A 13387-nucleotide genomic window follows, 5' to 3' on the forward strand; every position below is an offset into this window, starting at 1 on the left:
AGTCCACGCCGCCGCAGGAGGACGACCCGTACGTGTCGCGCCACGCAGCAAGATGGAGGCCGCCATGAAGGTGCGGTACAGCGCGCCCGACCGTGCCGCGGGATCCATGGCTGCGTGCCTGCCTCCAGCCCGCTCGTCGGCCAGCAACCATGCGGGGGACGGTGGCAGCCCTGTCAGCGCCCTTCTCATCGGCCGCGCAGGGTCTCGCTGCTACGGCAGGACGTCCTCGTGCCAGACGACGGTAGAACCGCACCCAAGCCTAGCCGCGACGGCACGCCCAGCGACGAGCCGGGCCTCGGCAGCCATCGCATCGAGCTGGTGCCGCACAGGACACCGGGCGGTCCCCTTGAACCCCGTGCCTGGCCGCCGCGGCGACGAGCCGGATCCGTCGCCCCCGCGCCAGACCAACGTCACGCCAAGCCAGTTCCATGCATTGCCCCGGTGAGCGGTCCATGGCTGGATCTGGCCCCATGCTCCACCGGCCACGCTCGGCGGCTCCGCTCTGAGTTGGTGCCCGCATCGGGGGCCGAGGCCGCACGCCAAGCCGGCGCCCTCCCGGATCCGTCGCCGGCGTGGCCGGATCCGTGCGTCGGCGGCTACGCCAGGCTCGCGCAGCGCCGAATCCGGACGCTGGAGACCTCCGCGTGGCATCCGGCTGCCGGGCGTTGCAGTCATGCCGAGGCCGTGGCAGCCGGCCCCCGTCGCTGTGCACCAGCACCCCCGCACCGCGTCGCGTCGGATGGCCAGTGGCACGCGCCGTGCCGCGTCGCGTCAGTGCCAGTCGGCGAACACCCACGTCGCACCTCATCGGCGCCCAATTGCCCTGCGCCGTGCCACCCCAGATCCGCGCCGGCGGCCCCGGCCGAGCACGCGCTGCATGAGATCCGCTCGCGCCCCGCACGGGCACCCAGGCCGACGTAGCGGCGGCACCCCTTACCGCGCCAACAGTCGCTGATGCCGTTGCCGCTTGGCACCGCGCGCGCCCGAATCCGATATGGCGGCAGCGGCCACGGCCTGGCCGCTCCCCGCACCACGCGCTGGTCCTCTCCGTTCGGCGACAGTGCGCCTCCGATCCAGATCTAATAGGAGAAAGAGGGATGGAGGAGAGAGCTCCCGATTTTCAAACGAATTCGAAACGAGTAGATTGACATTTAGGGCCTGTTTGGGACTACTCCGCTCTAGAAAAAATAGCTCCACCCCACCAACTCCACCTTCCTTCAGCTCCACTCCACCAAATCCATGAAAACATAGAGTCGTTACGCTTGTTTGACAAATGAGAGGACTCCAGCTCTAGGAGCATGATGTTTTTATGTGCATTGTCTATTATACCCCTGTATCGTGGGACCCACGGGTCAGTGACTCATCCTTTTTTTAATCCTCTCTGACCTCTTCTCTCCCACGCTCCTCTCTTCCTCCAACTCATGGCGGCGGCGCACCCGTGCAAGGCCCCACTCCCCCAGCTCGCGGCGGCAGCGCCGAATCGCCCCAAGTGGCGGGGGAGCCCGAGTTCCATGCAACGGCGGTGGCTGGGGAGCTTGAGCTTCGGGTGGCGGCAGCCAAGGATCCTGAGCTCCAGGCAGCCGCAGCGGGGGACCTCTCTCTAGCAAGGCCATGCTCATTCAAGAACTTGCTGGAGAGGAGCGGGGCAAGCACAGCAGGCAAAATTGAGCGGGGAGGAGCAGAGCAAGCGTGGCACTCGGTTCTTGAGGGTGAGGGAGGAGGCAGAGAGGAGCGCGAACTCGATGCGGAGCTAGTCCCCGCGATGAATCAAGACTGTCCGCTTGGAGCTCGAGCTCCCTGCCGCTGCTCAAAGCTTGGGCTCCCCCTCCCTTTGCCGCCCGAAGCACAAGCCCACTCCGAGCCTGCGAGCTCGGGCTCCTCGCGCCGCCTGGAGCTCCATTGCCTCGAGCTCGGCACGGAGGCACTCATAGTCCGGGTTGTTCCCGCCCTTGTCACTCTTCCACGGCAGCGCCTCAATCTCGCGCCACATGGTCGCGTCGGCGCCGCCGACGGTGCTCCCAGCGCCAGCGCACACAACCTCCTCGGTTTGGAACTGGACGTCGAACTCAACCGCCTTCGTGAGCCCCCGGCATCGCGGGTTGTGGTAGCGCTAGTGCGGGAGCCGGTGGTAGGAGAAGAATGCGGCGGCGGCGAACACGACTGCCGCCGCGAGGTAGGGCAGCATGGCCCCGGCGTGGGCAAGCACGGCGGCGACAGGGGGCGTGGCGAGCAGCGGGGAGAGCGAGCGCCAGACGTGCGCGAGTGAGGAGGTGAGCAGGAAGGAGATCGAGAAGAGCACAAGTAGTAGGATGAGGAGAACGACGCCGACGACGAGGAAGGGGGCGACGGGAGAAAGGAAGGAGGCGATGGGAGGAGGGGAGAGACTATTTTGTTTTGCGAACTGGTATCTTGTGCAATCGGTGGTATGTGGGTAATTATCCCCCAACTCCAAGAGAAGGTTTGAAACTGGAGTTTTCAGAAAACCTTGGAGTTAGCCCCTAGATCCACCTTTTTTTGGAGTTGGTGCTAGTGGAGCTGGAGGTATTTGGCAAGATGAATCTGGAGCGGAACTGCAAGACTTGGTGCGGAGCAATCCTAAACACGCCCATACTATAAAGGGAGAGAGATTTTGTACGTGTTATGTTCCAGCCTCCGCTGGGTGGACGGGGCAGCCGCTTTGTACAATGTGCAAACATGGTCCCACATACATATACGAAGTGGTATATGTATTCCATACGAGCTGACAGAAAGTATCCATACCGACAGGACATAATCCCTGCAACTCTGCCGCTGGTCCAGATCTCGAAACCAAAAGGGACCACTATCCTAGGGTTCTGATATACCCTGACTGCCTTCCATGCATAATCTTGGAGTGTTTGGATACCAATTAGAAGGACTAAATGTGAACTAATTATAAAACTAATTGCATAAGCCGTGACTAATTCGCGAGACAAAATTATTAAACCTAACTAATCCATGATTAGCACATACTTACTGTAGCATCACATGGTCAAATCATGGACTAATTAGGTTTAATAGATTCGTCTCGTGAATTAACCTTCATTTATGCAATTAATTTTGTAATTAACTTATATTTAATACTTAATGAGTATCTAAACATTCAGGACCTAAACTTTACTCCCTCCGAAACTTTAATTTGGACTGCAATTGGTTCGTCGCTACCAGCTCGATCTCAAATGCATGCATGCTTTGGATGATATGGACTGCCCAGTGCCAGTGAGGAAGTACTGGCTGCAACTTTAATGCTAAATTTAGTTGTATTTTATTTTTTTAATGTTCGTCTTGCATGTATCAATGCATGTTGGCGCGTATCTGCCAAGTCCCTCTCGGACAGCACAGAGGTCAACGAGAATTTATTGCCAATGAAAAATGCATAGAGGAATAATATGATGATCTAAGAGTTCAAATCAAACAAAGTGATATGAGTATACTACCCAGCTTCATTCGTACATTATCCACCATCAGTACGACCTGCCTTGATTTTCAGTAAGAAGCATGGAGGAGTACAATGTAGAACAACGCACCTGAATTAATATGGGTTAAGAAATTATGCACGCATGCCTGTATTTATTGATAATATCATTACATTATTTGCATTCTCGTTATATTAATATCAAATCAGTGTTTGCAATGACAAATCAATCACAACCAGTACAGTAGCTGAGTGAAAAAAATAGTTATGCTACTGGGAGACTTTTAATTTATCGTTTATGTTAGCCTAGGAGGCATATATGACTACATATTAGAATTATGCCATAAGAGTCAAACTATGTATGAGCAGTAGCTGTGCTACTTTGCGAACAATAATTTTCAACTGATTGATTACAAGTACTACTACAATCTTTAGCTACCTTTATTTGGTATTCCAAGAAAGAAAACAAAACTATCGTTAATTCCTTAAACTTATATAATGGTGTTTCTTTGTCAAGGCTTATATAATGGTGTTTCTTTGTCAAGGCTTAAGTAATTAATCAAATGGCCCTATATATGTACAGTTAATGACAAAGATATGAAAATTGTACTACATATTTTCTGTGAATGTCTCAGGTCTCCAGAATGAAATGTAAGCCATCATGTTTTTTATATTATTAGAACAAGAGTGTTAATCTAATGTTATCCATACACATCTAATGTGCTACAAATCGATTCTTTTACTAACATACATAATTTCTTACACATCACCTGATCCATCCCCGGATATATAGAGAACATGTCATATTCCACAACATACTGCACCAGCACGTACAAGTAGACAACTGCGTTCTCTCTTTTGGTGTTTCAAATATGTTTAAAATAGAAGTTTTCTGAAGTCCAACAACCATACCTATTCTTTAACAACCTATTAGTTAAACAGAACTAACAAACGGGAGTATCTCAAAAATGCATGTCATTTGCTATATGTATGATGAATAATGGTACACACAGCTGGATCCTAACATACATTGCAAAAGTTTAAAGGATGCGATGTGAAAAAAATGCATGATATAACAGATACATTTAATACATAATATACATCAATTATAGTATACATATACACGCGTGATCCTAAATATATTCAACTTCTTCAAATAAGATCAAGTGATGATATCTCACCATATTATTTATTAAATAAGATTACTAATCTTCTTGGAAAATGCATGCCATTTGCGATATACACATACTCCCGTCTAATATCTCATTTGAAGGTTGCGATGTACGTGGAAAACCCATGATATAAAAATAAACTTAATATGTGCACATCAATTACAGTGGATATATATACACATGATCCGAATATTATTTTCAAGTTAGATTAAGTGATGATATCTCACCATATGGCTTATTTTAAGGTGGTCATCGACAGACCGTGTCAATTACAAGTATAGTTTCAATTGGTAGCGTATAGATTAAGGACTGCTGGTGTGTAGTGCATAAAACAATATTACACCAATTGTACGTCTAATATGGCATACAATGTTGATGGTAAAGAAATAACATCTTATGCATAGGTACCTTATTAACATTGTTCAAATCACTGTCATGGCCAAGAGAAATATCACAGGCAAGACCCGCAAGAGTGCCTTTTCACCAGTGTTAAAGGTTGTGCCTCTACAGGAGTTCTACTGTGTAATTCCGCAAGGGAGCAAACAGATACGGACAAAATAAACCCATACACTGTCCTTTCATTTTCAACAATCAAGCTGTTTAATCTGAATGTTTACCTCAAAATCAAGATATACTAGCTAGCTCCTGAGATTATATCAGAACCTCCAATTTGGCAGATTGGTACACCACACATATTCTTTTAAAAACATTTTCATAAATGTTCCTACAAATTTGTAATATTCAAGCGTTATTCAAGTCAACCTTTCAGTCATTTGAACCTATAGGAAAAATAAAATAGACCAGTCTAGCTAGATCGAGTATAATAACATATATGAAGCTAAATGATTTGTTTTTCTTCAACCAGATTGTTAATTAGAACTAGATCACATCTCGATCTAATCTGTTAATACTAACCCTCAGCCACAATGAGCTTATAATGTTTTCAGATATTAAAAAGGCAAGTACTTCTCCCTCGCGGTGAAAAACAAAGACAGTTCTGAAGCATGATAACTTAGATTGATGTAGTGAAATCAATGAAGATGCTACATCGATCAGAAGGTTTCGGGGTAGCAAACTAGCAATATGTTGGAGATTAAAAGGTAATATGATCCTTCCAAACTAAAGTAACTAATGAAGCCATTGCACTTGATATTCAGTAATCATATCATTTACAAACCAAAAATAACAAACCAATTTTCCCTATCAAAAGTAAAGAAGTTAATATGATGAAGTGCAGAGATGAGGAGAAGGAACAATGATGTAGACAATAGGTCGATAAAAGAAACTTCTCTGCAAATTAAACTTAGGACATCCAATTATATATTTTTTCCTGCTTATTCTATAAAACAAACTAGTCTTAGGCATCAGTTACTGAATTTCTATTTCCATCAAATAAGCTAGATTTCAAGGCCTAGGCCAAAATGCACGACCTGGACCTTTCAGCCTCCTGTTTTGATGTAGGATGCAGTTTTTCAGTCTCGGCCTAGGCCTATACATGGGGATTCTAATAATAAGTAGCCTGACAGAAGAATGTAAAAGAGGACAGCACGCGAGCAGAAAAAGGCATCTATCTAAATCAAGCTATATCCCTACTTCAGAACGATGAACTATCCAGAGGCATGCGTAGGCGCATAGCGTGGACTGAGTTTGGACTTGGAAAGAAACTACATCTGTACATGCTGAACACAGCAAGGCAGAAGAAAGAGTGAGCAGGCACTTACTCCATATGAGAGGCTTCCATTCCATCTTTTATGAAGAAGGCTACAGCTACAAACACAGCCATGGCCTTTCCCTTTTCACCTTCCCAATACCACACATCCCTCTTGCCCTTTCCCCTCTTTCAGTAGACGACCAAAGGCACTTTTCTTGTAACTGTGAGGTTCAACGCCCATCCCTTCTAAGTTTCCGACCCATCCCATTGCAAAAAGAATTGCACCGTACCCATGCCCTACAGATTGCTAGGTCGTTACGGACATCTAGCCCCAAAGCCAGCTGAGCTGACGGGAGGCCGGTACGTGGCCTCTCTTGCTCCCACACCGCGCCCCTGCAGTACTCGCAGGCTGGTGCAGTAAAAAGGGACAAGGGGATCGAGCGAGCTGCGAGCCCCCTCGATCGAAGCAACACACTACACATCGAACAAGAAGGGGGCAGGAGCTGGCAACACATGCAGGCTGCAGCGGCAGCCATCAGGTTTGAACACCTACGCACTGTTCCTACTCCCACAGCAACAGTGCGCAGCTAGGTTCGTACGCCGATCGTCCTCCTCTCGCCCCATAAATTCCTGGCAGGCGTACCATGGCGTTATGGCCAGTGGCGCGCCATTGTTGGCAATGCCCAGTAGCTCTTTACAGATCAGTAGATCACTGTTACGACCATAAAGGGTCTCCCTCTCTCTCTCTCTATAGCTTGACTCCCTGCTGCCTGAGCTCGAACTGTACTGTACATATGTATACTATGCAGTATGCCGTCGAGGCCCAGACAATCCAAACTATACGTAATTTGGACCACAGATGGGAGTTACTTCTGTGTTCCCCTTCCTTAGCAAGAAAAGGAGGAGTCCTTGTTTATTCTTGCTGCGGTAGCCTCTTCAATCCTCGATACATATGTATGATACGCATAGAAGAAGAACAGCAGTACAGTACCAGTGCAATAAGTGATGTCCATGTCGACCTCCCCGTAGATGTGAGATGATGAGATAGCAGTACCGAATGCGAGGGATTTTAAGATCTCACCTGCAATTTGTTGCTTCAGGCTTGTCTCTGTCGTGAACGCGCGATCCATGAATATCCTCCATCCGTGCTTCTGCAGTTGCGAGTCAATTTGTTCTAGAAGATTTATAAGATCACGACAAAGATCGATCCATGCTGCTTCTTCATCGATTGCACCGCATGATTCCGCTGATGGATGATGTCTTCAAATCTTGACACATGTTAGGAGATGATAGACAGATTTGCACACACATGTTATCATATGTAGGGAATTTCCTATCAAATCGGGGTGCTCAGGTATACACATGAGCGGAATGTAACAGCGCGAGAAAATTCAGATCATGAGTGCTGAACAAATGAAGAGCATGACACGGATTTGGGAAAAACACTGATCGATTTTCCTAGTGTTTATCTGTATCTTCTCAAACCAACTCATCAAAAAAGTTAAGAGCCAAAAACAAGGAAACCGTCAAATCCTAGCTCCTATCATCATCAAAAGCTATAATGGATTAATCAAAAGAGAGGTAAGGAAAAACGAAAACAAGCAGAAGAAAGAATTGTTGAACTTTCCTTTGATTTTTTCCCTTTAGGTCACAGATCGAGATCCAAAGCTGAGCGCGCCTCCCTCTTGGAGGAAGACGACGACGACGGTGACGACGCGGCGGAGGACTCCGCGCCATGACGAGGCAATTCGAGCAGCCTTAGAGTCGGTGTTGACCTTTGCTGCCACCCGGGCATCTGCAGCGACAATACATTCCCTTGATGGCTAGCCTCGCCGCCGTCTGACTGCGAGTTGTTGTTGTTGTCGAGGTTGACGCCGAAAAGTCGCACGCGCTTGGCGGCAGTCGTCGGGCTCTCAATGACCGGCACCGAGTCAAGGACGACCGGCCTTGACGCGGCGGCCGCCACGCCAGCGGAGCTCGGTTGCAACGTGTAATGCAGTGGCATCGGCGGCGCGCGCGGCGGGTGGAGCGGCGCGTGCGGAGGCATCGTACTCCTGGCTGAGCCGAAAAACAGGAGCTGCCTCCCCACGGCCGGCGCGGGGTAGGTCATGCCGCGGAAGTCGAGGCTCTGCCGGAGGCGGTGGTGCTCGTAGAGCGTGGCGGGCGGCGAGGGCGGCATGAAGAATCCTCCGCCCCCGCCGCCGCCGCCGACGCCGAAGCCCCACGGGCTGTAGTGGTGGGGGCCGCCGAAGTGATGCGACGCGAGCGGCATCGGCAGCGCGAGGCCGGAGAAGCGGAGCGGGCCGCGGGTGTCGACCCGTCGCTTCCAGTCGATGAAGAGGCGGTGGCCCGCGTCGTCGGCGGCGGCGCGGGAGAAAGAGACGGTGTCCCCGGCGACGAGGCGCTTCTCCTTGACGAAGCGGCTCCAGCCCTTGGTCATGACGTAGCTCTGGCTGCTGTTCCAGTAGGAGTAGCGGAAGCGCCAGTGCTTGCCGGCGGTGTCCTCGAAGCTGAGGAGGAGGCCCTTCTCGCTGCCCGCCGCGTCCAGCGGGAAGTACTTCTCCGCGTACTGCTTCGGGATCACCAGCCGGTTGAGCTTCCCCACGTCGCTGGGAGTCACGACCTTGTCGAACATGTGCTCCTTCTCCACCGCCTCCACGTCCACCGCTCCGCCGCCGCCGCCGCCACCACCGCTCCCGGACGCTCCGGCGCCGTCCCCAGACGCGGAGCGGAAGGGGGCGGCGCTGCTGGTCCCCGAGGCGGACGCGGATGCGCTCGTGGAGGCGGATGCGGAGGCAGCCGCCGAAGACAACGACGCGGTGGCGGCCGCGGCCGCCGGCATGAAGGAGATCTCGCGCCGGGGAGAATTGGACGCGTCCTCCTGCTCCTCGTCCGCCTCCTCCTCTCTAGAAAATCGCCCGCTCGCACCAGCGAATTGATCCATAGCTACCAGCACCACAAACCAGTAGCGGCACAAGCGCGCTCCACGCTTTCTTCCTCCGGTATTTCTTGTCGCCTCCGCCGCCACCTGCTCCTTCCTTACTTCCACTCGCTGCTAGTACCTCGTCGCTAGGTTCCGCTGCGACGACAGCAGCTGGAGCCTGCCCTGCCCTGGAGCTAACAGCTGGGAGCCTGGTAGATGGGCAGAGAAGAGACACTGTTGCGCAGCGCGGGCGACGACGCCACTATAGGGCAGCGTAGCCGCGGGGATCGGATCTACCTGTGTATGCGTGTACGCACGCGCTTCTGTTGCTTGCTACTCTGGAGCGGAGGCCGGAGAGAGAGGGGAAGAGGACGGGAGCTAGACGGGGAGGGAGGGAGGGAGAAGATCAGAAGAATTAGGCCGCAGGCGTCCGCATTGACGGCTGCACAGCGCGGCGGACGGACGCCTTTGGGATGTGGCCAGATGGGATGGGGATGGCGACGGCGACGCGGATAGCTAGCTAGATAGCCTAGATGGTGGTGCTGTTGCGTTGCTGCTGGAGCGCTGGTGGTGAGGTTAATTTGTGGCTGTGGCCAAGCTGAGCTGCCTGCCTGCGCAGCAGCACACCGCGGCGCGCGGCGGGTGTGTGTTCCTTTCGCACGGGTAGGGGGGGAGCGCGACTGCGCCAAGAAGATTCGTCGAAGGCGACTAGTTGTGTGGTAGACTGGGACTGGGAGTAGCTGCTGTGCAGTGCCACGTATTTCCCTTCTCCGGGCAAGCTTCCCATTCCCTTTCCATCACTGTGCCGCGCTGCTGCTACAGGGTTCCACTGCTCACACGAACCTCCTGAATTTTCTTTTCCGGGGGGGGGGGGGGGGGGGGGGGGGGGGGGCTTCTCCAAAGCGTTTCAAGTGTAATTAATTTCGATAAAAATGCTTTTGCTCCTGGAAAAAAAAGAAACGTCTTAGAGAGGGATGGAGCTGGGGGAGTGGGGTGCACTGTACAGTGCAGTGTGTAGCTACCTTTATAAAGGAATCGGAGAGGGCGTGTGGGGCCCACGGATTTTTCTTCCCGCTGCTGTTGGGCTCATGTGAGCGATCGTCCTTGTCACCATGCATACGGGCATCAAATGTACCGCACGCCACGCCTGCCTACGGCTGGCTTGCCTGCCCAAGGGATATATACCCCGCCCCCGCTGCTTGCTGCTGCCTGCCCTAGGGGTGGTGCACTAGGCCTCTAGCTCCTAGCCTGGGCCCAACAAATACCATTTCCATCAAGGGAGATTTCGAGCGGCCACTTGCAGCGTCTCGATGATGTTTATTGAAAAGGTTTGCTCCTAGAGTCCGAGTAGAAAACTTTCTGCCGTCCTTTGCGAAATTCTCCAAGCAACAATTAATACCGAGCTTGCGACAGCATGAGATCGTGACCTAAGGTAGGAGTATGATACCACAGGATAACGATGGATGTCATTTTGGATTTTATTGCAAAAACTTGGACTAGTCGAACATTTCGTAGTTTGGCTATTGATAACTTTAAAAACATTTAGGTCGGAAATATGTACGATTTTGTCTGAAAAATATTTCATAATAGACTAAATGGATTTATAGATGCATATTTATTTGCTCTACAATAGGTGACTAATATTTTTTTTTGCATATCCAACCGTCGAATTATGAATGTTCCACGTGAGGAAAAAGGCATTTCCCTCAAAACACCAAGTATCTTGATTGAAGGGAGTATATATTGGAAATGATGGATGAGTGGCAGTGTCTCGTATTATTATCGGAAATGACGGGTCAGAGCGAGCTTAATTCTGTTAGGTGTTTCCTCCTCCTACTTTTATATATAGAGTAAGATATAGCGCGTGTTAGAGGCTTCATAATGGCTGCTTTAACTAAAATCAATAAATAAACGACAAGTACAACTGCACGACCCGTGATGAACCTGAGTGTATGTCTTAGTCCATATATAGACAGAACAAAGATTTATGTTGTGGGATTTTATTTTCTCCAGGTGTGTGTGACTGGATCATCTATCGGTTCAGTAGATTTTTAGCCTTTTGCTTCGAGTTAATCGACGATCCAGTGTATAAGCTATTCAGTTTCTCTTTTGCATGCTGCTCTACTTTCAGATGTCTCTCTCCAACGCGAGTACATATCACCTTTTTCATAACTGCATTAATGCTTCAAGCTCCAACCGGACAACACAAGTGGGTGTTCTCAACAGAAAAATGAATGGACGGATCGTGTCATCGCTATGTAGTAGATGAGATGCACAATCACCATCTCACAATGCACAAAACGTACCACAAACTTTTCCCCATCATGTTAAGACAGTGAAGGTACGGTGGAGGCCTCTGTTTTGAGAGAGTAAGTCATGGAGATACGTTAACTTGGAAAAGAAACGCATTTGGTATCCCCATACGTCGCCTTCTTTCTTTTTTCCCCCTGAAATTTTGTTTTACATCTCAACGTCCAACAACTATATCAGGCATGCGTGTCTTGGTGGCTTGGTGGAACCATCATCTTTCGGTGTTAGGTATAAACCCATCGTGCCAGCGTAGAAGTATGAACAGTGTTTCTTCAAAATCTAGCTTGTTGAGTAGGCCGGCATCTCGATCCCCATCAGACAAACCCTAATTGTACACTGCAAAGACTGGTGGTTCATCCTTTCCCTCCTCAACAATGGGGTCCATTTTAGTGCGCATGCCGTGGCATGGAGAGAGAGAAAAAGATGTTGGAGAAATGGGAGGTAAGAGAACATACATAGGGAGAGATAGGGCGGTCTTCTCCCTGGACCCCAAGCTCACCTAGAACTTGTGCAGAGAAAAAGATGCCTATCTCAACTCTCAAGACTTAGCAGAGGTTGATAAGGGTGACATGCATGCTTCTCCTATGGTGATTCCAAATGGCAAGGAAATAAAGCAGCATGCGACTTGAGGTGCCCACTTTACCTACATGGGATCTAATACTCTAGGCTAAGCTAAAGAACTCCTATGAAGCAGTTATCTTCACATACTTCCAGTGTACCTTAGTATATTTTGGTGTTAACCAATGGGGTTGAGCCTCCTTTTTTTCATTTTAAATTTTAGTAACAACGCAAACATGCGCGTGTTGTTCCTATTGAAGTGGCGTAGGAATAGGATCTCCAAGTTCACATGAAAGAAGATGACTCTAGCGCATAACCTAAATAATATGCATATATCTAATAATATGTATAAATATATTAAATTGTCATGTGTCCATGCTATCTGTACATGTATATATAGCATACAATACAAGCATGCAGCATATAGCTGCATAGGCATACGGCTTCTTCTTGATATATAATAAATATATGGCCTCAAATCTGTCAAATTTCTAGCCACGTGATGAAGATTAGATGCTCCAGATCAATCTCAGCTTTAATCCTAACCTCCTTTCTTTTTTTTGTCCACCTGCGCTACCTCTCTTCACCACGGCGCCGCCTCTCCTCGGTCGGCTCCTTGCGAGCGACTCGCCACCAGCATCCATGGCGTCAACACTACCTGCCGGCGAGCTCATCTACCACAGGTGCTTCCACCATCCCTTCCCTCCTCCTCCGTGCGCTCCATTTTCTTCATTCCGGACTCCCTGCCGCCTTCATCTCCCCGGCCAGCTCCGGCGGCGCCACCGCCGCTAAATACTCCGACCATGACGCCCCCACCTCAATCCTTGCCTAACCATCCACCACCACCGCGGCGGGTGGCGCCCCCGCCGCCCGCCTCCACCGTCGGGCTTCCGACCTCCCCGACCATCCTCTACATTGAGGCCTCTGAAATCCCCAAACCCAACCTCGAAACCCTAACCTGCCGGAGTTAATGGAGGTCGTCGGACATAGAGAAGAAGGATCCAAACACACTTAGAAGAAGAGCTGCAAATTTCGACAGATTTCTACCAAAGGGTCTGTGCTTAATTCTAAATATATTAGGAGTCGATCCCAGCATGTACATAGGATTATGTGAAGTTGTGAACAATTCTGGCTCTAGATCAGTAACTGGTCCTGTACAGCTCCAAACATATGTAGCCCATGTAATACGGTTTTCAGCTCCAAACATACCTGTACGTACTTTTCAGCCCGGCCCACCTGTCTGGTTTATTGCAGTGCAGGGTGCTGGACCTTTGTGCATACCTTATTCTGTCACCATGCGCATCTGGTGGTCGTAAAGAAAAGGTTAAAAAAAATGACAT

The 13387-nt window shown here is 50.0% G+C and overlaps 1 protein-coding gene across 1 annotated transcript; it reads right to left on the bottom strand.

Annotated features, from left to right (window-relative positions):
* Positions 1 to 3359: 3359 nt before the first annotated feature.
* LOC117838148 (B3 domain-containing protein Os02g0683500) lies at positions 3360 to 10004 on the bottom strand. The gene has a single exon (XM_034718067.2). The coding sequence runs from the start codon at positions 9198 to 9200 to the stop codon at positions 7905 to 7907; it is 1296 nt and encodes a 431-aa protein (XP_034573958.1). The 5' UTR covers positions 9201 to 10004; the 3' UTR covers positions 3360 to 7904.
* Positions 10005 to 13387: the final 3383 nt, after the last annotated feature.

The sequence above is a fragment of the Setaria viridis genome, chromosome 1 (assembly GCF_005286985.2).
Source record: "Setaria viridis chromosome 1, Setaria_viridis_v4.0, whole genome shotgun sequence".
NCBI lineage: Eukaryota > Viridiplantae > Streptophyta > Magnoliopsida > Poales > Poaceae > Setaria > Setaria viridis.